The 19,682-nt window shown below is 50.0% G+C and overlaps 1 protein-coding gene across 5 annotated transcripts; it reads right to left on the reverse strand.

The window, feature by feature from the left end:
* Positions 1-1,142: 1,142 nt before the first annotated feature.
* RBCK1 (RANBP2-type and C3HC4-type zinc finger containing 1) lies at positions 1,143-17,703 on the reverse strand. 5 transcript variants are annotated; one of them, XM_065921771.1, is made up of 13 exons: positions 17,678-17,703; positions 17,001-17,098; positions 15,457-15,601; positions 9,354-9,447; positions 9,052-9,250; positions 7,772-7,893; positions 7,523-7,696; positions 6,247-6,407; positions 5,155-5,266; positions 4,318-4,497; positions 3,460-3,639; positions 2,969-3,112; positions 1,143-1,834 (listed from the first exon to the last, which is right to left on the reverse strand). In XM_065921771.1, exons 2-13 carry the CDS (start codon positions 17,020-17,022, stop codon positions 1,754-1,756), a joined length of 1,614 nt encoding a protein of 537 aa, XP_065777843.1. In that variant the 5' UTR covers positions 17,023-17,098; positions 17,678-17,703; the 3' UTR covers positions 1,143-1,753. The 5 variants fall into 5 exon arrangements, with proteins under 5 accessions (XP_065777843.1, XP_065777842.1, XP_065777841.1 ...); XM_065921770.1 differs by having other exon boundaries at positions 17,001-17,231; positions 17,678-17,692; XM_065921769.1 differs by lacking the exon at positions 17,678-17,703 and having other exon boundaries at positions 17,001-17,525.
* Positions 17,704-19,682: the final 1,979 nt, after the last annotated feature.

The raw sequence follows: 19,682 nt of genomic DNA on the forward strand, positions 1-19,682 counted from the left end.
GTGCTCTCCTGGGGCCCAGCTCAGCTCAGCTTGCTGTTTCCTCTGGTCAGTGGCTCTGCCTGACTCCTGACTCTCAGTGAGGGAAAGCTTCATGAGCCGATGCAGAGCAGGAAAGCGCTCACATTCTTTCACCTCTCTGCTCGCAGAGCCTGGGGTCAACTTTCTTGAACCTTGGCACCCAGGAACAGAATGGCAGTTCCTTTCTAGGGTCTAGAATAAGCCCTCCCCCTCCCTCTCCCTCCAAATGACATCCCCCAACTCCTGGTGGCTCAGACTGTAAAGAATATGCCTATAATATGGGAGACCCGGGTTTGATCCCTGGGTTGGGAAGATCCCCTGGAGGAGGAAATGACATCCCACTCCAGTATTCCTGCTTGGAGAATCCCTTGGACAGAGGACAGAGAGGGCTACAGTCCATGGGGTTGCAAAGAGTTGGACACGACTTGAGTGACTAACACTTTCAAAACTCCTGGAGTCTAGACTATGAGCCACAAAGATGCCCTCCACCTGTTATAATCATGCTCCACATCCCAATTCAGACAGTGTGCTGGCCTTCACTGGGGGCAGGGGGGAGTAGGAGGGGTCCGAGTAGGAGGTAAAAACTTACAGAATGAACACCCAGAACCGTATTTTATTCATCTGACCAGCACAGAATAGGTCTAGTAAAGAGCACTGGACCAATGTGCCATCTTATCTCAGATGTTAAAAATGCTCACAGCATCACCCCACAGCAGCAGCACGTTCACCTCTTGCTTAAATATCTCTGTTCCCTGACAGTGGATGCCCACTGAGAGGCTAGAAATTCACAGCAAGAATTTCCTGCCAGCCTGTAGCTGCTGCCTCAGCCCCTCCCTCCCCGCCTGAAGCCCACACCTGCAGACACCAGTTGGCAGACTCTCAACAGTGCAAGCTACCTGTCCAGGTCAAGGTTGACCCAGAGCATGCCACCCTCAAGTGGGTGCAGGGGCACCAAGTCCAGAGCAAGGATCCCTGTGCTCTGTTCACACCCTCGTTCTACACTGACAGGGCCAACGCATCAACTTTTGACTGCAATTCCCAGAGAGCCTGGGGCCCTGCCTGTCTCTGTGCTGAGTCCCAGCCCAGGACCCCTCCGCTCTCTCTCATGACGTCACACTCAGGCCTTCCTGGGAAACCATTTTAATCAGTGTACACAGGCAGCAAAGAGGGAGTACAGAAGCTGAACTGGCTGGGCTGTCTTCAGGATGCCAGGTCTCCCTCCTGGCTCTAAGCAGAATTAGCAGCAATTCTAAGAGGCCCCCAGGCCTCCAACAGCAAAGCCAGAGAAAAGTCACCCCAAGAAAGCCAACGGGGGAGGCCGCAGGCTGAGTGCTCAGCAGATGAGCGTGGTGGATGAGGGATGTATGGACTCACCCGGGGTTCTCAGAGACTCCATTCAGCAAGGCCTCTGGCTGGGGCTGTGTTTAAGGCTGGGTCAGACAGATGGGAGCCACAGAGAGATGAAAGGTCTGGCTGGTGAGCCCCAGGGGAAGGACAAAGGCACTGGGGCAGATGCAGCCATGGACAACGGCCAGCTCAGGCAGGGCCCTTGCAATGCCCACAGCAAACAAGGCCATCCACGCAGCTCAGGGCGCTTGGCCACTCCAGGGCCCCTGTCTCAACCGAGCACAAAGGCATCTTCCCGGCCAGAAATCAGAGCCAAAGCACCAGGTCTGTCCCACAGAAGTTTGTAGATGTGGGGCTGGGTCAGCAGGGGGACCAGGCCATCCTCAGCTTAGTGGCAATTCTGACAGCTGGGGTGGCACGGAATCCCATTCACCCGGCAGCGGCAGCCCCCGCTGGTGTCTCCTGGGCCCTAGGGGATGACGGGAGAGAGAAGGTCAGGGCAAAGAAGAGAGCAGTGCCCTCCCCCACCCCAGGCACCCCATCGCACCCACGAAGCACGCTCGCCCACCCTGGGCCTTGGCCTGGACACATTCTGCTGCTAAGAATGATCCTCACAGCCTCAGCTACCAGATGGAGGCAGCTCTCAAGGCCTTTCTGGTCTCTCGTAGCACCTTCAATTATGTGGTCTCTATCTACCCAACCCGAGACCCAGAGCCGCAAAGGACCTGATGAATTTTTGCATATTTGGAGGTGGTCAGCATGCTGGCAGCAGGAGGGAGTGCTTTCTGCCTGGACATGAACGACACCAACCACAACTCCAGGAACACTCCTCACGATGACAGATACCACTGCTCTCAAATGTTTTCCATTTGATTCTGACAAGAAGCCTGAGATGGGTTCTGCTATCATCCCCATTTTACAGAAGAAGAAACTGAGGCTCAGATAAGGGAGTAACAGCATAACCACACTGTCAGTGTGTGCCAGAGCCAGGGACCCACTCCTCCACTTCAGATTCCCACATGCACCCTCTAGGCAGGGGTGGGCAAACATTTCTGTAAAAGGTCAGACAGACAGTTACCTGAGGCTTTGCCAGCCAGACGGGCTCTGTCCTTGCAGCGCAAAAGCAGCCACAGACAGTATGCCAACGAATGTGTGGGGCTCCCACAAAACTTTACTTGTGGACACTAAAATTTGGGTTTCATATAATTTTTACATGTCACAAAATATGCTCCTTTTAATATGTTCAACCTTTTTTAAAATTGTATTTCTCTTTTATTATTCTCATTTAATCAAGAATAGACACACAATTAGTTTGTGGAAAAGTTAGAACCCAGGCTTTCTAGCTTCAAGCTTCCCTCTTTTTCAAAATTTAATTTATTTTTAATTGAAAGATAATTGCTTTATAGTATTGTGTTGGTCTCTGCCAAACATCAACATGAATCAGCCATAGCTATTGATATGCATTGCACTGATTTGCATTTAAAAAAATGCAAAAAGCTTAGTTCATGAACTTCACAAATGCAGGCGCTGGGGTTAGACTTGGCCTGTGGGCTGACTTCTCGGGCACCCTGCCCCAGTACTCCTGAGCCCTCAGGGCACTCACCCCGGGGCCCCAACGGGGGCCCTTGGTGACCCAGCAGATCTCAGTGTGGCAGACAGTGCACCGGATCCAGTCGCAGCCATCCTTCTTCTGCACCACGATCTGGCACTGTGGGCAGTGCATGGCTTCACCCTGCTGCAGCATGGTCTGGAGCAGAGAAGGTGCTGACCTCAGACCCAGCCTGCTCCCTGGCCCCCACCCCACTGCAGAGAGAAACCAGCCACCCTCCGGAGTCTGATTCACTCTCCCATGCTGTTCTACCCAGGCCCAGCTGCATGCAGCCTCCTCTCCAGTGTCTGCAGCCTCCTCCCTTCACCCTGACACTCCCTGCTGCCCGCCACCTGACCACGTGTCCTGAGTCCCGTCTCAGGATGGGGGAAATGCCAGCAGGAGCTCAGAGCCTCCAGGGCTGCATGAACCACAGCCCTGGCTAAGAAGCCCCCCTCGCTCCCCAAAACTCAGATCCTCGGCCCTCAGCCCTGACCCAGCCTCACTCTCAGCATCTCCGTCGTCTGCCGGGCAGCCATATCATTCTGAGCTCGCAGGGCCAGGTCATCTTGATACTCCTTGCAGTTCATCTGCTCATGGACGGCCTGGAGCGGATGACGTGCTCGAGGTGAGAAAGTTCCCAGAGAGTTAGGGCCAGAGCAGGCATCCACACAAGCACTTAATGCCTAGATGGTGTCAGTGACAGAGCCTTCCTTTGTAAACTACATACCCATTTTACAGAAGAGGACACTGAGGCCAGGATGGTGAAGCCAGGGTCATCACATATGATAATAATCATATATACCTATTTAAGTCCTGATAGGCACAGAAACCCCTAATGCACCTCTCCCCCAGGGCACAGCCCCTTGTCCCCAGCTGAGTTCTGCCCTGGTTGCTGTTGTAATGCTCTGAGAGTGAGCTTACAGGGCTGTGACCAGGCTCGGCCCTGTCTATTCCCTTAAGACCAGTCTCTACAGTGGTCACCAGTTGAGAGAATGACGACAGGGATGGCCTGAAGTGACGGTCAGGGTTTGGGGTCAGGGCTCATTCAGGACCGAGGCTGACAGTCTGAGGCCAAGGCTGGGGTTGGTCTGTGACTTAGGCTCAGGATTAGTCAGAGGGCAGGACTGGGGCTCAGTCTTGGGCCAGGGTTATTTAGAGGCTCAGTCCAGGGTCAGGGCTCAATCTAAGGGTTAGGCTCAGGTCAGGACTCAAGCCACACCCAGCCACTGACACACAGCTCTAAGCCATGGGAACCGGGTCAGTATACCAGCTCCCTTCTCTTATTCCCATAATAAGTTTGGACTTGCAATGAGCTCCTGGCAGGACCAGAGTGACTGGGCGGGGTGGGTCCCTGTCCCCACCTTGCAAAGCAGGCAGTTGACATGGAAGCACACGGGGCAGGGGAACTCATTGACATCATCCTCAAAGAAGCACCATCCCTTGCAGTCCGGGGTCTTGCAGTGGTAGCTGAAGGCACTGCGGTTTTCCGCAATGGAGATGCCCAGGTCCAGAAACCGCTGGTAATCCTCGGGGCTCAGGAGCTGCCAGCAGACCACAACCTTGGTGCCCGAGACTCAGAAACCTTGGTGCATGCCCTTCTGGCCACCCTCAGGAAGCCCCAACCCATGAAGTCCACCACAGCAGTGTTTACAAACTCCATCCAAAGAACAGGTTAGTGCCTTCCCTGGAAGTCCAGTGGTTAAGACTGTGCTGCCAATGGAGGGGGTGAGGGTTTGATCCCCGGTTGGGAACCACGAAGCGTGGCCAAAAGGAATGCCATGGACAGAGGAGCCTGGCAAGCTATAGCCCACAGGGTCGCAAAGAGTCAGACATGACTGAGCCACTAACACTCTTGCTATCACTTCAAGGTGAGCAAACCGAAGCACCGAGGGGCTATGTATCTGCCCTTGAGGTCACCCGGGCCATCTGGCCCCAGAAGTCCTCTCCCCACTGTTGTTAACTTCTCTGCGATCTTTTCCCCACAAGGGTGGTTTCCTTACTAGCTATTTCCCCCAATTTCTATCCTGCCCACTACTTGGGCCGCCAGCATCCCACACAGAGAAGGCATTTGATAAATGCCTGGAACCCAAGACTGGGACTCTCAAACTCGTTCCCACTGGCCAGCTCCCGGCCCCGTTCCCTGGAATGGGGGGGTGGGGGCGGGGCAGAGGGGTGCCCCTTCCTCCCCCAGGCCTTACCGCTCGGATCTCCCTCTCCAGCAGCTTGCCCGAGCATGAGTAGGTGTTGTCGATGAAGGGGCAGGACACCTCAGCCTCCTGGCTGTTGCGAATGGTGCCCTGCAGACACTCCCTGGGGGAGGGGGGAGGGGGGAGGGGGGAGGGGGGTTAGGGGTCATCTGAACACCACCCCCCAGGACTCCGGCCCTCACATGGTGAGGCCTGACCTCGGGCTGGCTCCTCTCCAATTTCTTCCTTTCTTCTGGTGCCTCCCATCAACCCACCATGTCTGTCCACCTCATTGCTATCCATATTGCTCCAGCCAAGGTTGCCTCACCCCTCACCTGCAGAACTGCAGAAGCCTCTTCACTGGACTCCCTGGATCAGCCATGTCCCTCCTCATAACCTCCCATCTGACCCCACCCAGAGCAAACCTGAAAGCCCTGGGGACTGACCCTCCCTAATACCTCTCTGCCCCTAGGCCCTACCCGCTCCATCCCTCTGCTCCAGACACGCTGACCCCTTCCTGCTGCAGGCAGGCCAGGCATGCACCCACCGTGGACCCCCTGGTCTGCTCAAGCCTGGCTTCCCAAGGGGCTTCCCTGACCCCTTCTAGGCAGGGGCTCCACTGCTTATCAAAATCCACTGACACTTAACTTATGACACGATTATCAGTGATTATCTGATTAACATCAGCCTGCCCATGTAAGCTTCAGCAGGCAGAAACTGAGCTTTTGTGGGCTTTCAGGGATTCCCAGGCCTAGCCCAGTCCCTGGCAGCCAAGGCAGCTCATCAAATGTGTGCTGTGAAGGAGGACATGCTCTCCACAGCCAGGGCCAGGAGGAGAGCCTCAGAGGGCAGACTGTCCACCAGCAAGCGGCAGGGCGGGGCTGGCCCAGACTGTCAGGCAAGGGTCTCACTGCCCTTGCATGGGCCCGGCGGTGGGGCGGGAGGCTGCGGGCTCTGGCGCCAGGTCTGAGCTGCGCAGCCTCTCTGTACCCCACATCCCTCCTCTGCAAGACGGGGACATGGTGCCTACCTCCCAAGTTTGTGAGGATGCCCGAACAGCTGGAAGAGTCCTGGGCCCCACCCGCTCCCAGCCCCGGGCCGCACCTGCAGAAGGTGTGAAGACACTCGCGCAGCACCACGGCCTCACCCGGCGCCAGGACACTGTAGCACACGGGGCACTCGGCGGGCTCGGTGTTCAGAACCAGGCTCCGCTGATCCAGCTGCACGTGCTTCAGGTAGTTGCCTTCCTGCTGCTGCTGCTTCCGCTGGGCACACGGGGGTGGGGCCGCGGGGCGGGTCAGGGTCTCAGGGGCGGGCAGGACCAGGGAGGGGGCAGGACCGGGGCGGGGGGTGGGATGGTTCAGACCGCCCAATGGGAGGCAAAGGGGGGCTCAAGGAAGGATCCTGGGGTTAGGGTGGGGCTTGGCATGGCCCAGGCAGTGGGCAAGCGCTGGAGATGGTAAGGGTGGGACCAGGAGCAAGGGGACCAAACATGGGGGTGGGGCAGGAGGCAGGCCAGGCAGGCGCAGCTTAAGGCTACAACCTAGGGTCAAGTCAGGGGGTGATGGGGCCGGGGTCTGAGTGGGGAGTCAGGGGAAGCAGGGCTCCCATCTCTGCCAAGAAGCAGGGCAGGGGTAGCTTCAGGGGGAAAGGCAGGGGGATGGGGGGCGGTGATAAAGCGAGGGAGCAGAGCCAGGCGGGAGAGAGGCCGGGGTCTGGGCCAGGATTGTAATGGGACCACAATGAGGTCATGGCCAGCAATGGGTCCAAGGGCGGGACAGGGACGTTGGATCAGAATGGGAAACCGCTCAGGGTTACGTATCTGTGCGTGTGTAACACGACAGTGGGAGGGGCAGAACAGGGGCGGGTCAGCCTCCAAGTGGGCAGAGAGGGGCTAGGTCCAGGCTCTCAGGAAGTCTAGGAGGGCCACAGCCAGAAAGGAAGGGGTGGTGGGTGGGGGTCAGGAATAGTAAGATTCAGGATGAGGTCAGAGCTAATGGAGCAATACCTAGGTCACAGCGGGATGATACGGGGGCGTGGTCTGGGTCTTGGCTAGGATGCTGGGGTCAGAGTCAGGTACCCTTGAGTGCACGATGGGAAAGTTAAGTCAAAGCCAGCGGTGGCGCCACAGCTCATGGGGATGGGGGAGGGGGAGCACAAATAAGCCTGGATGTGCGTCACAGCCGGGAAGCAGGGTCTCAGCGATAGTATGAATGACCTCAGGGAGAGGCCGGTCACAGTCAAGTGTAGGGTCACCACCATCAGTGTGATCACAAGGGGGCAGCAACGGGGTCAGGAGCAATGTGGACGTGTCTCCCTTTCTGGCCTACGCCTCCCCCGTCCAGGCTGCAGGAGTCTTTCCGGGGACTTCGGCGCCCACCTGCTGGTACTGGCGCAGCGCCTCCTCCTCACCGGCCAGGCGCGCTCGCTCCTCCTCGTCTGGCTGGTACGAGGCGGGTACCTGGTAGGCCTCGGGCCGCGCCCGGCAGCACATCTCGCAGCCGGGCCTAGTGGGCTTGTTAATGAAGGTGCAGCCGGGGCACGTCCAGCCCACCTGGGGGCAGAGGGGCAGTGAGCGCAGGGAGACTAAATGGGGGGCGGGGCATAGGGCGCATGTGTGGCAGCTTACCGGCGGGGGCTCTGGCGCTGCATCAGGCTGCCCCCGCCCCGGCTCTTGAGGGGCCCCAGGCTTTGGGGGAACTGGGTCCAGGGGGCCCCGTGGCTGCAGCGTGAGGTCCTTGAAGCCCAGATCTGGGGAGAAGGGTTCAAGGGGTGGCAGATCCATGTAGCCAATTTCATCCACACCCTGAGCCAGCCAGGAAACCCCCCTTCTGTCCTCTCCCTCTGCTCCAAGGACATTCCAGCTCCCTCTTGCCAGGTGGACCTGGCCATGGCTCAGTGTCCTGGCTCCCACAGGGTCACAGCCCCTCCTTCCACCCACCACTGCTCCTAGATCCACCCGGCTTAAGAACCCTGCTTGAAAACAGATCTCCTGTGTGCCTAAGTGTTCACACAAGTGTCCGCACCGAGAGGGACAAACAACACTTCTGTAGTGGCCCCGCCAAAATACTGAACCTGAATCCATTCCCGAGGGCACATAGGACAGAAAAGCTAAAAACAAAACTGGCCTGCAGAGTCAAGGGGAGACCAGAGATCAAAGACTGAAAAAGACTGAGAAACACCGAGGCCAAGAGCCAGGTCTTTCACTATAAAGGACATGAGTGAGACAACTGGTAAAATGTGAGCAAGATCTGCACATTAGATAGTGTTACTATATCAAAGTTAATTTCCTAAATTTGCTAACTGTACAATAAATGTAAGAAAATGACCTTTTTATTTTTATAAAGGAAATACAAACTGAAGTATTTAGGGAAAAGGGACATCGTGTCTGCAACCTACTCTCAAAACAGTTCCAAAAATTATTTATGCATAAATAAATAATTGTACATGGAGACAATGATAAACCAAATACAGTCAAAATATTAGTATCTGGGGAATCCACAAGAAAGGTACATGGGAATTCCTTATACAATTCTTTGTACAATTTTGCAACTTTTCTGTAGGTCTGAAATATTTCAAAATAAGAAGTAAAAAATTTAAAAACTAGCTATTACATCCAATTTACAGATTTAGACAACTGAGAAGGAGAGACAGGAAGGAACTTGCCTAGGTCAAGGAGTTGATAAATGCCAGGGTGAGGACTGAACTCAGCCCTTCTCCCCAAGACTGGCTGTTCTCTAAAGGGTTCCCCAGATGGCTCCCTCCTGGGGTGTCCTTTGTCCTCTCTTCCCCACTATGGATAAGGTCCTCCAGTCAAGTCCCTGATGGAAAGCCCCTGGGCTCTACACCTCGTTCCCTCCCGCCCTACGCCCACAGGTGAGTCCACATCACCAGGGAGCAGAGCCTTACCTTCCAGCATCCGCAACTGCCTCTCCCGCTGCAGCTCCTGAGGGTTGAGCGAGGTGTTGCAGGCGGACAGCAGGTAGAGGTAGGCGCTGTCCCCATTCCGCCTCACGCCATGGGAATGCAGAGTCTCCTGGTCCCGGGCCAACCGCTGCCCAAACACCCACTGCTGCAGGGTTGGCGGGAAGCCATAGTCTAGGAACACCTGTCAGGGAGGATGGACAGGAAGCGTAGGGAGGGAGGAGCAGAGCAGAGACAGGTGGGGGCAAAAGGGGAACCTCCACCCTCCCTTTCACCCCCTCACTCACCATGTCCTTGAGGGAGGCCACCGTCATGTCAGGCCGCACCGTGAGCCAGATAGTGACCGTGTGCATCTGTGCATCCTCCACGCTCACCCACAGCCTGCGGGGAGGGCAAGGGCTCTGGACAAAGGCCGACCTCAGCCACCAGCTAGCTCCTGGATTCCCGCTCCCCTGTGCTTCCTCCTGGATCAGAACTCGCTGCTTAGGCCCTGCGATGGCTCGACACGGCTCTCAGAATAAAATCCAAACTCACCGTGGCTTCAAGGGCCTTAATGCGCTGGCCCCTTCAGTCTCTTGTATTACTGGCTATTATTGGCTCCTTAACCAAACCACAGCAGCTATTATTAACTGTATGCTAAGACTCTTTAAAGCACTTAACATGTATTAACTCAATTCTCTCAATGAACCCGTGAGACACGTACTGTTGTCTCCCCTATTTTACAGATAAAAACAGGAGGCACAGAGAGGTTATAGTGACTCTGCTGAGTAAATTAAACAATAACTGTTAGAGGCAGGATTTAAATCCAAACAGGAGTATTTCAGAGAAAGTGGTTTTAAACACCAACCTTGTCAAAGATGCGAAAACTTTTTGGGAAGACCAATGGCACGAAAATGGAGGGCTGAGACGAAAAAACAGAACTGATTTCAGGACACAGAAAAAAGCCCACTTAGAACCTCCAGAGCAACAATCAGAAAATGAAGAAGAGTTGCTGGGAATCTAACAGTAACTCCTGACTCATCTGACCTTCAGATCCATCTACAGGTTCACAAGGAAAATGAGAGATACCAAATGACACTCCAAGGAGACAAATCATAAACTCAGAATGTGGGAGAATTCTGGAGATCAAAAATCAGATTTCTAAAAAATTAATGTCACTAAAAATAGAGAAAGTGAATAAAAGACTTAGACAACATTAAGAAATGCTATGTGTCAATTCTCATTTGGCTCCTGATTAGAACAAACCAACTATAAAAAATACTAATGAGATAATCAAGGCAAGTTTAATACAAATAGAGTATCAGAGGATTTTAAGGAGTTGTTAATGTTTTAGGTGTAATAATGGTATTGAGGTTATTTTTTAAGTCATTAGTTTTAAAGACTTATGAATGAGCTAACATCTGAGACTTGCTTTAAAATACTCCAGAAAATACCTTCAAAATTTCTCAGGATAAAGATTTTCAACATCTAGCCAACCATCAATGAAAGGAGTAAGTTTTAGACACGTAAAGACAACAAAAGTTTACCATCCACTTCTCCACATGAAAAGTTTTTGAAATACAAGAAACAAGAATAGCTGAGTCTGATGCAGAATAGAAAACTAAAAGGGAATTTAAAGAAGGAAAGGAAATTTAAAGATCTTAACCTTCAAGACATTCTTCAAGCAGCAGAGGTTTTGAAACATGAAAGATACAGGGTCAATTGCACTACTTATTTTACACTGAGTAATATTTCCATAATCAAAATACTATAAATGCTATTTTACTGGGTTTACATTTTTAGTATCAACCTAGAGGCAAAGCATAGAAGCCTTAATTTTACTTAGAAAAAAAAATCTAAAACTATAACCAAGACTTCCCTGGTGGTCCAGTGGCTAAGGCCCCGAGCTCCCAGTGCAGAGGGCCCGGGTTCGATCCCTGGTCAGGGAACTAGATCCCACATGCCACAACTAAGAGTTCACATGCCACAACTAAAAAAAAAATTCTGCATGCCACAATGAAGACCAAAGATCCTATGTGTCGCAACTAAGACCCAATAAATAAATACAATTTAAAAAATAAAATAAAACCTATAACCTTAACACCAATAATAGAGAAGCACCGTTGGAGCCCTCATTTCTGCTGTCACCAGATCAGTAGTGATCAGTTAGTCAGAAAATTTATTACAGCAGAGAAATACAGACATAGTTGCAGACTTTAACACTTAATTTTACCTTACAGGATACAAATGCACATTCAATGGCCAATCGCCAGGTAAAAAGGCCACTGGTTTTGTTTTTCATTTAGTACAAATCTGCTACTGGAGTTTCCCGTGATTTTTGTTTGTTTGTTTTTGTATGAACTATACCCATTATACATGGTTTCTGATCTCTAGTATCAGCTTCTTTAAAGTGGAGAAAGAACTTAAGACTCTCAAAGCATCTGAGTATAGAGAGCCCTTTTGGATTTTTACCACTTTCTTTTTTTTTTTTTTTTTACAATTCACTCACCCTAAAATGAACAGCCTTTTTTTTTTTTTTTTGGTACCGCATCTCTATTTTGTCTTTCTAAAGCAATCAACTTAAGTTTTCATATACAAAATTCTCTTTTAGCACTCGTGTTTTATTGATTGATACAACAGTTATTAAATTATGCCATGGGGGGGGGAAAATTATGCCATGGAAACAAGTACAACTGATATAAACAAGTGGTGTGCGGTGGTATGTTTTATAGCAGCAGCTACAGTGCCATTTAATCGGGGGAATCAAGTGGAGGTCAACTGGGAGCACTTCTACTGCAGTACTAACAAAACCCAGGAAGTTAGGAAAAGGGAACAGTGAGATAAGCATGTTAAATTCCTCATTTTTCATAACAAGGAGTGTACACAGATACCATCTTAAGTGCATATATCAAGAAATGGATATACAAGTATTTTATTTGAAATCAAATGGCCAATTGATCAACAGATGCAATGCAATCCCTGTCAAAATTCCAGCTCATTTTTTTTTTTGTAGAAATTAGCACGCTAACCCTAAGATTCATATGGAAATTCAAGGGACCCAGAATAGCCAAAAAAATCTTGAAAGAGAAGAACAAAGTTGGAGTACTTATGCTTCTGTTTTAAAAACTTACTACAAAGCTATAATAATCAAAACTGTCTTACTGGTATAAGGACAGACATACAGAGCAACAGACTAGAAATTAGGTTTCAAAAATACACTTCAGACTTACGGTCAAATAATTTTCAACAAAGGTGCCAAGATATTAAACAGGGACAAAACAGTCTTTTTAACAAATAGTGCTGTGACAGCTAGATATTCACAAGCAAGAGAATGAAGTTGGATCTCTGCCTCTCAGTGTAACAAAAATTAACTCAACAGGGATCAAAGATGTAAATGTAAGAGCTAAAACTATAAAACTCTTTAAAAACAAAAATAAGGGTATATCTTTATGACCGTGGATGAGGCAAAGGTATCTTAGGTGACATCAAAAGCACAAACAACAAGAGAAAACAGATAAACAGTATTTCATCAAAATTGAAAACGTGTGCTTCAAAGGACACTATCAATACAGTGAAAAGACAATCCATAGAATGGGAAATGAAAATAGGTGTCCATTGTATACATACACACCACAGTTTCTTTATTCATTCATGGTTACTTCAGTTGTTTCCATATATATACACAATGAAATATTATTCAGCCATAAAAAGAAGGAAATTCTGTCATTTGCAACAACATGGACATTGTGCTAAGTGAAATAAATCAGACAGAGAAAGACAAATTCTGTATAATACCACTTATATATGGAATTTAAAAAAATCAATGTCAGAGAAACAGAACAGACTGATTGGGGTGTTGCAAGGGTGAAGGTGGTCAAAAGCTACAAACTTCCTGTTTTTAAGATAAGTAAGTTCTAAAGCAGAGATGTACAGCATGGTGACTATAGTTAACAATATCATATATTTGAGAACTGCTCAGAGAGTAAACCTTAAAAGTTGTCACAAGAAAAAGTAATTTGTTACTATGTCAGGCAATGGATGTTAACTAAACTTACTGTGGTAATCATTGTGCAATATATATATATATTAAAGCATATGTCATACACCTAAAATGGTTCTAAGGTTCAATTTCCAACATGTGGAAGGGGAAAGAGGGAAGGCTTCCCACACAACACCAAGCAATTTTCAGACACCAGCAGGGCATCCTACAATTCAACTGGATTCTAGCCCTCTCTACCCAGAGACTGTGTCAGTTTTCATAGGTTGTGGGGTCATTCCTACAAGGCTGCTCCCACCACTTCACACACCAATCGAAACCCCAAGTTGTCATCGGTTCTCTGACTGACTGGATATAGATTAGGGATTCCAACGACTTCCTCCACGGGTTGATTATTTTGCTAGAACAGCTCACAGAACTCAGAGAATTATTTACTTACTATATTACGAAAGGGTATAATAGCCAAATGGAAGAGATGTATGGAGCAAGGTATGTGAGAAGGGGCATCATTCTCTCCAAATTCCAAACCCTGTCTTCTTGAGTGTTTATGGAGGCTTTATTACATAGGCATGACTGATTAATCCATGGGCTACTGATGATTCAACCTTCAGCCCTCTTCCCCTCCCTGGAGATCAGGATGATGAGACTGAAAATTCCAATTCTCTAACCACAGGGCTGGCTCCCCTTATGACCAGCCTCCATCCTTAAGCAATTTAGGGGCAGTCCAAGAGTCACCTCACTAACATAACAAAATGCACCTTTGTCATTCTCATCACTTAAGAAATTCCAAGGGTTTTAGGAGCTCAGTGCCAAGAACAGAAAGAATATACATTTCTTATTGTAAGTCACAATACCTTAAACTCTGTTTTGTATGTCAATGATATCTCAATAAAACTGGGGGAAAAAATATGTCCATATAAAAACTTGGACACAAATGTTCATAGCAGCATTGTGCACGTTAGCCAAAAAAATGGAAACAACCCAAATGTCCATCTACTGATTAATAAAGAAAATATGGTATACCCATACAATAGATTATTATTCAGTCATAAAAAGGAATGAAGTTTTGATACATGCTACAACATGGATGAATCTAGAAAACATAATGCTAAGTGAAAGAAGCCCAGACACACAAGGCCACATAGTGTATAATTCCATTTCATTCATATGAAATTCCCAGAGTAGGCAAATTTCTGGAGATAGAAAGTAAATTAGTTGTTGCCTAAGGTTGAGGGGTTGAGGAAAGAAAAGTCGGGAGATAGGGAGTGTCTATTAATGGGTATGCGGTTTCCTATTGGGATGATGAAAATGTTCTGTAATTGGTTATGGTGATGGTTACACAATTGTGAATATACCAAAAGCCTCGAACTATGCACTTTAAATTGCTGAATAGGGTCTGTCAATTATATCTCAATAAAAAATCAAATGGGATCCAATAGTGAAAATTAGAAACTGTAAAAGTGTCTTACTACACAGCAGGAAAAAAACATTTGAGTGTTTAATACGTGCCAGGCACTGTGCTGAGCATTTCAGCATCAAGTTTACGTCTCCTGGGACAGAGAGCCTTCCTTCAAGCTGAGTGTGGCTGCGCGAAAAATTTCTGGCCGTGGGAGTTACATGGAAGCAGTGTGTACAACTTTGTGGGCTGTATTCTTAAGAGGAGAGTGGGAGGGTGTGCCCTTCTTCCTTTCTGTTGACAAGAGTGGTGATGTAATGGCTGGAACGGGAAGAACCATTTTGGATCATAAGGTGAACCAGAGAAAGGAGGTCATGAATGGCCTAACAAGAAGACAAAAGAAGCAGGAGCTCTGAGAACTACAGAGAGCAGAGCTTCCACATCTGGAGTGCCTACCATCAAACTTGTTTATGTCACTGTTAATATGTTTTTTTCTGTTCTATGAGACCTATCATTCTAATACACCTCCTAACAACCCTATTAACAGTTCTACTATTACTGCTCCATTTTTTAAATTAAAAAACAACAACAACAACAACAACTCTGAGAGGTGAAATGATCTGCCTTAGATCGCGGAGTTGATTTGTGACAGAGCTGGGGTTTGAAGCTAGGGCTCTTGACACCAGAACCTGCCATTAAGAATAACTTAACTGTTCTATGTGCTCAGTTGCTCAGTCGTGTCTGGCTCTTTGTGACTCCATGGATTGCAGCCCGCCAGGTTCCTCTGTCCATGGGGATTCTCCAGGCAAGAATACTGGAGTGGGTTGCCATGCCCTCCTCCAGGGGATCCTCCCAACCCAGGGATTGAACCCAGGTCTCCGGCACTGCAGGCGGATTCTTTATGGACTGAGCCAGCAGGGAAGCTCTAACTGTTCTACAGGCCAACACTAAATTGCAGCCCACTGGGGTTCAGGAAGCTCTGAACCCTGGGCTTCCTGGTCAGTCATGCACTCCTCACCTGATATCCTGTGTCGGAGAGACCTCAGGCTTCAGTTGCACATTCAGGGGCACCCGCTGCTCTGCCAGCCAGATAGCACACTGCATAGCCACCTGTTCATCCCCACCAGCCACTGCTCGTGTGAGTCTCTGGGCCACCTCCTCAGCTGAAATCCACAGTGCAAGCAGGTTAGCACAGGGTTTATTTTCCTTTGTGGGTAAGGAGGGTGAGGAAGGAGGTGATTCTTTATATGTGCTGCTTCCACTCTGTCTTCTTGGAAAACTCCTACACATCCTTCAGCACCCAGCTTAAAAGTCCCTTTTCTCTGAGAGGCCTTCTCACACTCCCCACCCCTGCTCATTTGGTTCTGTTGCCCCTTCATACTCCCAGGTCCCCCATACTTGCACCTGTTTATCCAACAAACATTTACTGAGCTCTTGCTGTTCAGTCACTAAGTTGTATCAGCTCTTTGTGACCCTCAAGGACTGCAGCACACCAGGCTCCCCTGTCCTTGCCTATCCCCCGGAGTTTGCTCAAACTCATATCCATTGATACCATCCAACCATCTCATCCTCTGTTGCCCCCTTCTCCTTCTGCCCTCAATCTTTCCTTAGCATCAGGGTCTTTTCCAATGAATTGGTTCTTTGCATCAGGTGACCACAGTATTGGAGCTTCAGCATCAGTCCTTCCAATGAACATTCAGGGTCGATTTCCTTTAGGATTGAGCTCATACTGTGTGCCAATCACTCTCACAGAAACTGGGCTTCAGTAGTGAATAAGATAAACAGGGGCCCTCTTTTCATGGACTTCCCAGCCCAGTAAGAAGACAACTAACAAGTTTAACAAAAGAAAAAGATTCAGACTGTGATCCATGCTGGCAAGGAAATGAACAGGATAAGGAGATCAGGAAAGAGAAGAGGAGGTGACACTGAAGCTGAGACCTGAAGCAGGAGATGTTGGATAATGTCAAGACCTGGTTGGGGAAAAGTGTTCCAAGTGGAGAGAAAATGAAAGACCTTGGTCAAGAAATGGTCGGATTAGAACAGAGAAGCTGATGAAGCTCCAGCAGAATGAGCAAGGGGCCAGATGGGGGAAGGCAGAGATGAGCAAAAGCAGAAGTAAGCAAAGTCAGCAAGCATGTGAGCTACCCAACTGCTCCAGGCTTCTGTTCTAGGAACAAACACAGGGGTATGTGAGCAGGTTGGTGACATGACCTAACTTAAATTCTCCAACCCGAGTGGAAGGCACGAGGTGGAAGGCAAAGACCCTGGTATTCAGGTCAATTGAGGTTTGGTCCCTCACTAGCGTGGGTGGTCTCTTGCCCTCTGGGAGCTCCCCACCCTCTTCTCAGCAGAGCTGGCCTACGGGAGGCCTTAGGGGCATCAAATAAAGAATGACAAGATGCCCTTGGAAGCAACCGGCCTGCAAGGGAGGAATCTGAGGGGCAAGTGGGCAGGAGGACAGGTTAATACCCCTCTCCCAGGCCATTCTGGGAGGAGAGGCCGCGTTCTGGCAAGGCCCACCTCCCACCCGAAGCTTCTCAGCCGCCCCCAGGCTGTGCCCACCTTTCTTGATCTTCTCGTCCATCTGGCGTGGTTGTGCCCATCCCCCCGCGGAGGGGGCGTGCTGCAGCTCCGGGGAAATGCTATCTCCCGGTCACCTGCTAGAGGACGGGCAGACCACGAGAAACTCAGCCCCAGTCGGCGGCCTCTGGCGCGGCCCGAGCCTTCTTGGTGCCTCAGGGTCCCGGGTGGCAATCGGGTAGCATCACATTACCCGAGGACCGGGGATGGGGCCTGGGAGGGGGAACGGGTGGGAGGTGAAAGGGAGCGCCAAGCCGAGCCGGCTCTGGGCGACAGAGGAAACTGGACAGGCCTGGCTGCGGGGAAGGGGAGGAGCGGCGCCGCACAGCCAGGGCGCTGGGCCGGAGCCCTTCTCCCTACTGGGAGCGGGAGCGCCCTCAGGGGTGCGGGATTTCAGCCCAACTCCCGCCCGCCCGCGGCGGCCCCTGTCAGTCATGAGAAGGAGCGCAGCAGCTTTAGCGGAAGAGAAAGTGAAAGTGGCGGCTCCGGAAGTGGGGCTGAAGATTGTCGCCGGATCCGGGTCCCCCAGCCACCCCCGCCCGACCACCCGGCGGCGGCCCCCGCCCCGGGTCACGGGAATCCAGGGCGCTCTTGTCCCGCCATCCGGGGCGTTCCCACGCCGCCCCGGGCCAGACCCAGATTCTGTGACCCTCACTCACCCGCTGGTTCCAGCCAGCAGCGCCGTGGGAGGGGCGGGGCCACGGGGCGGGGACTGGACCGGGGGCGGGGACTGGGCCGGGAGGGCGGGGCGCGGCGCGGAGACCGCCCTCGCTCAGTCCAGCAGCCGCAGCACTGGTGGGCGTGCTGATCCATACTCCTTTGGCAGAAGAATCCGAGGCTCTGTTTCTGAGCTGCCCGAGGCCACGCAGCCGAATTTAAATGCAGGTCGGGCAAAAGGAACCCACTCTTAGCCAGCCGGACGCTGCCTCTCGGCGGTTAACTCTCCACGTTTTAATTGGGCCACTATATGAAGTTTGCTTTCGCCGGACACAGGCTTGGAAGCTCTTCGCATCTTCCTGTCTTCCCACCCTTGAACTTTTCTCCCGCCCCTCATCCCGTAGATTGGCAGATCCTATGGGATCCGCTTGCTGAATAGATCCAGAATCTGTCACCTCTCACCTCCTCCACCCACCATCCCAATCCACCTCCATCCTTTTTCCTCCAGCACCATCCTCCAGCCTCCTGACTACGCTCTTTGCTTCCCCTTTTGGTCGCCAAGGTCCACTTTCACCCAGATGCTGGTAGGCCCTGTTAGAATCAACCCGTGCCACTCCTCAGAACACTCCCCATGGGTTTCATCTTGCTCAAAGTAAAAGTGAAGGTCCTCCCAAGACCTGCAGAGTGCTGTGGCTCCTTCTCTGACTACTCTCCCCTTGGCTCAGTCCACCCGCTGGCCCCCAGATCCTGGAACAAGGCAGACACCCCTCCATCTCAGGGCCTTTGCACTTCCCATAGCCCAAATATCTTCATGGCTTGTTCTTGGCCTTTTATGTCTGTAGCCAAAAGTCTTTATATCGTTTACCAAAAGTCTTTTCCTGTCCACTCTATCTGAAATTTCACACACATGCACATACATCCAGCATTTTATGTTTTCCTTTGGCTTCATTTTTTCCCAAAGCATTTATTACTATCTAAGAGCATATTTTACTTCTTTATCTTGTTTTTGTTTTTGTCTGTTCCCCTCTTTTAGAGGGTGGGGACCTTTGTCTGTTTGCTCATTGCTGTGTTCCTGGTGTCTAGTCACAGTTCCCCAACACCTGATAGGTGCCCACAGATTATGTTAAATGAATGAAGGAATCTCAGACTTTCTTCTGAGATCACTTTCTTTTTGCCTGAAATAGATCCCAAAAAACAGAGGTTCTCAGCCTGAGCTGTACGTTTGAATCTCTTGTGGAACTTTTAAAAATCTTATGCCCAGATTAATATCTCAGATCAATTGATTCAGAATGTCTGGGGTGGGTCCAGACATCAGGAGCTTTTAATGTTCTCTGGTGAGCGTAATGAAAAGCCAAGTTTGAGAACTGCTGTTTTAGAATTCCCTGTGGGGTTAGTCTTCTGGTGACAAACTTTCTTGGTTTTTGTTTGAAAAATCTTTATTTAGACCTCACTCTTTTTTTAAAAATAATTTTATTTATTTATTCATTGGCTGTGCTGGGTTTTCATTGCCATGCGGGCTTTTCCCTATTTGCAGTGAGTGGGGGTGACTCTTTAGTTGAGGTGTGCGGGCTTCTCACTGCAGTGGCTTCTCTTGTTATGGAGCAGACACTAGGGTGTGTGGGCTTTAGTAGTTGCAGTGTAAAGACTCAGTAGTTGTGGTTCCCATGCTCTAGAGCACAGACTTAATAGTTGTGACCTATGGCCTTAGTTGCTCCTCCCCATGTGAGATCTTCCCAGATCAGGGATTGAGACAGTGTCTCCTGCATTGGCAGGTTGATTCTTTACCACTGAACCACCAGGGAAGCCCAACACCTCACTCTTGATAGACATTTTTGCTGGATATAGAATTCTAGCTGGGCACCTTGAAAATAGCATTCTGTTGTCTTCCAACTTCCATGGCTGGTGTTGAGACATCATCACCTGTCAGTCTAACTGCTGTTCTTTCTTTAAGTAGCTTTATCGAGAAATAAATTATACACTATAAGATCCACCCATTTAAAGTGTACA

The sequence above is a fragment of the Muntiacus reevesi genome, chromosome 2 (genome assembly GCF_963930625.1).
Source record: "Muntiacus reevesi chromosome 2, mMunRee1.1, whole genome shotgun sequence".
Taxonomy (NCBI): domain Eukaryota; kingdom Metazoa; phylum Chordata; class Mammalia; order Artiodactyla; family Cervidae; genus Muntiacus; species Muntiacus reevesi.

What these genes read in the sequence shown, in the direction of transcription:
- RBCK1 (XM_065921771.1), bottom strand. Translation starts at nt 17,022, where the DNA reads ATGGACGAGAAGATCAAGAAAG. An exon ending in CAGCGCCAGAGCCCCCGCCG is followed by an intron (nt 7,697 to 7,771) that starts GTAAGCTGCCAC and finishes CTCTGCCCCCAG; the next exon opens with GTGGGCTGGACGTGCCCCGG. An exon ending in TCAACTGCCTGCTTTGCAAG is followed by an intron (nt 3,640 to 4,317) that starts GTGGGGACAGGG and finishes GACACCATCTAG; the next exon opens with GCATTAAGTGCTTGTGTGGA.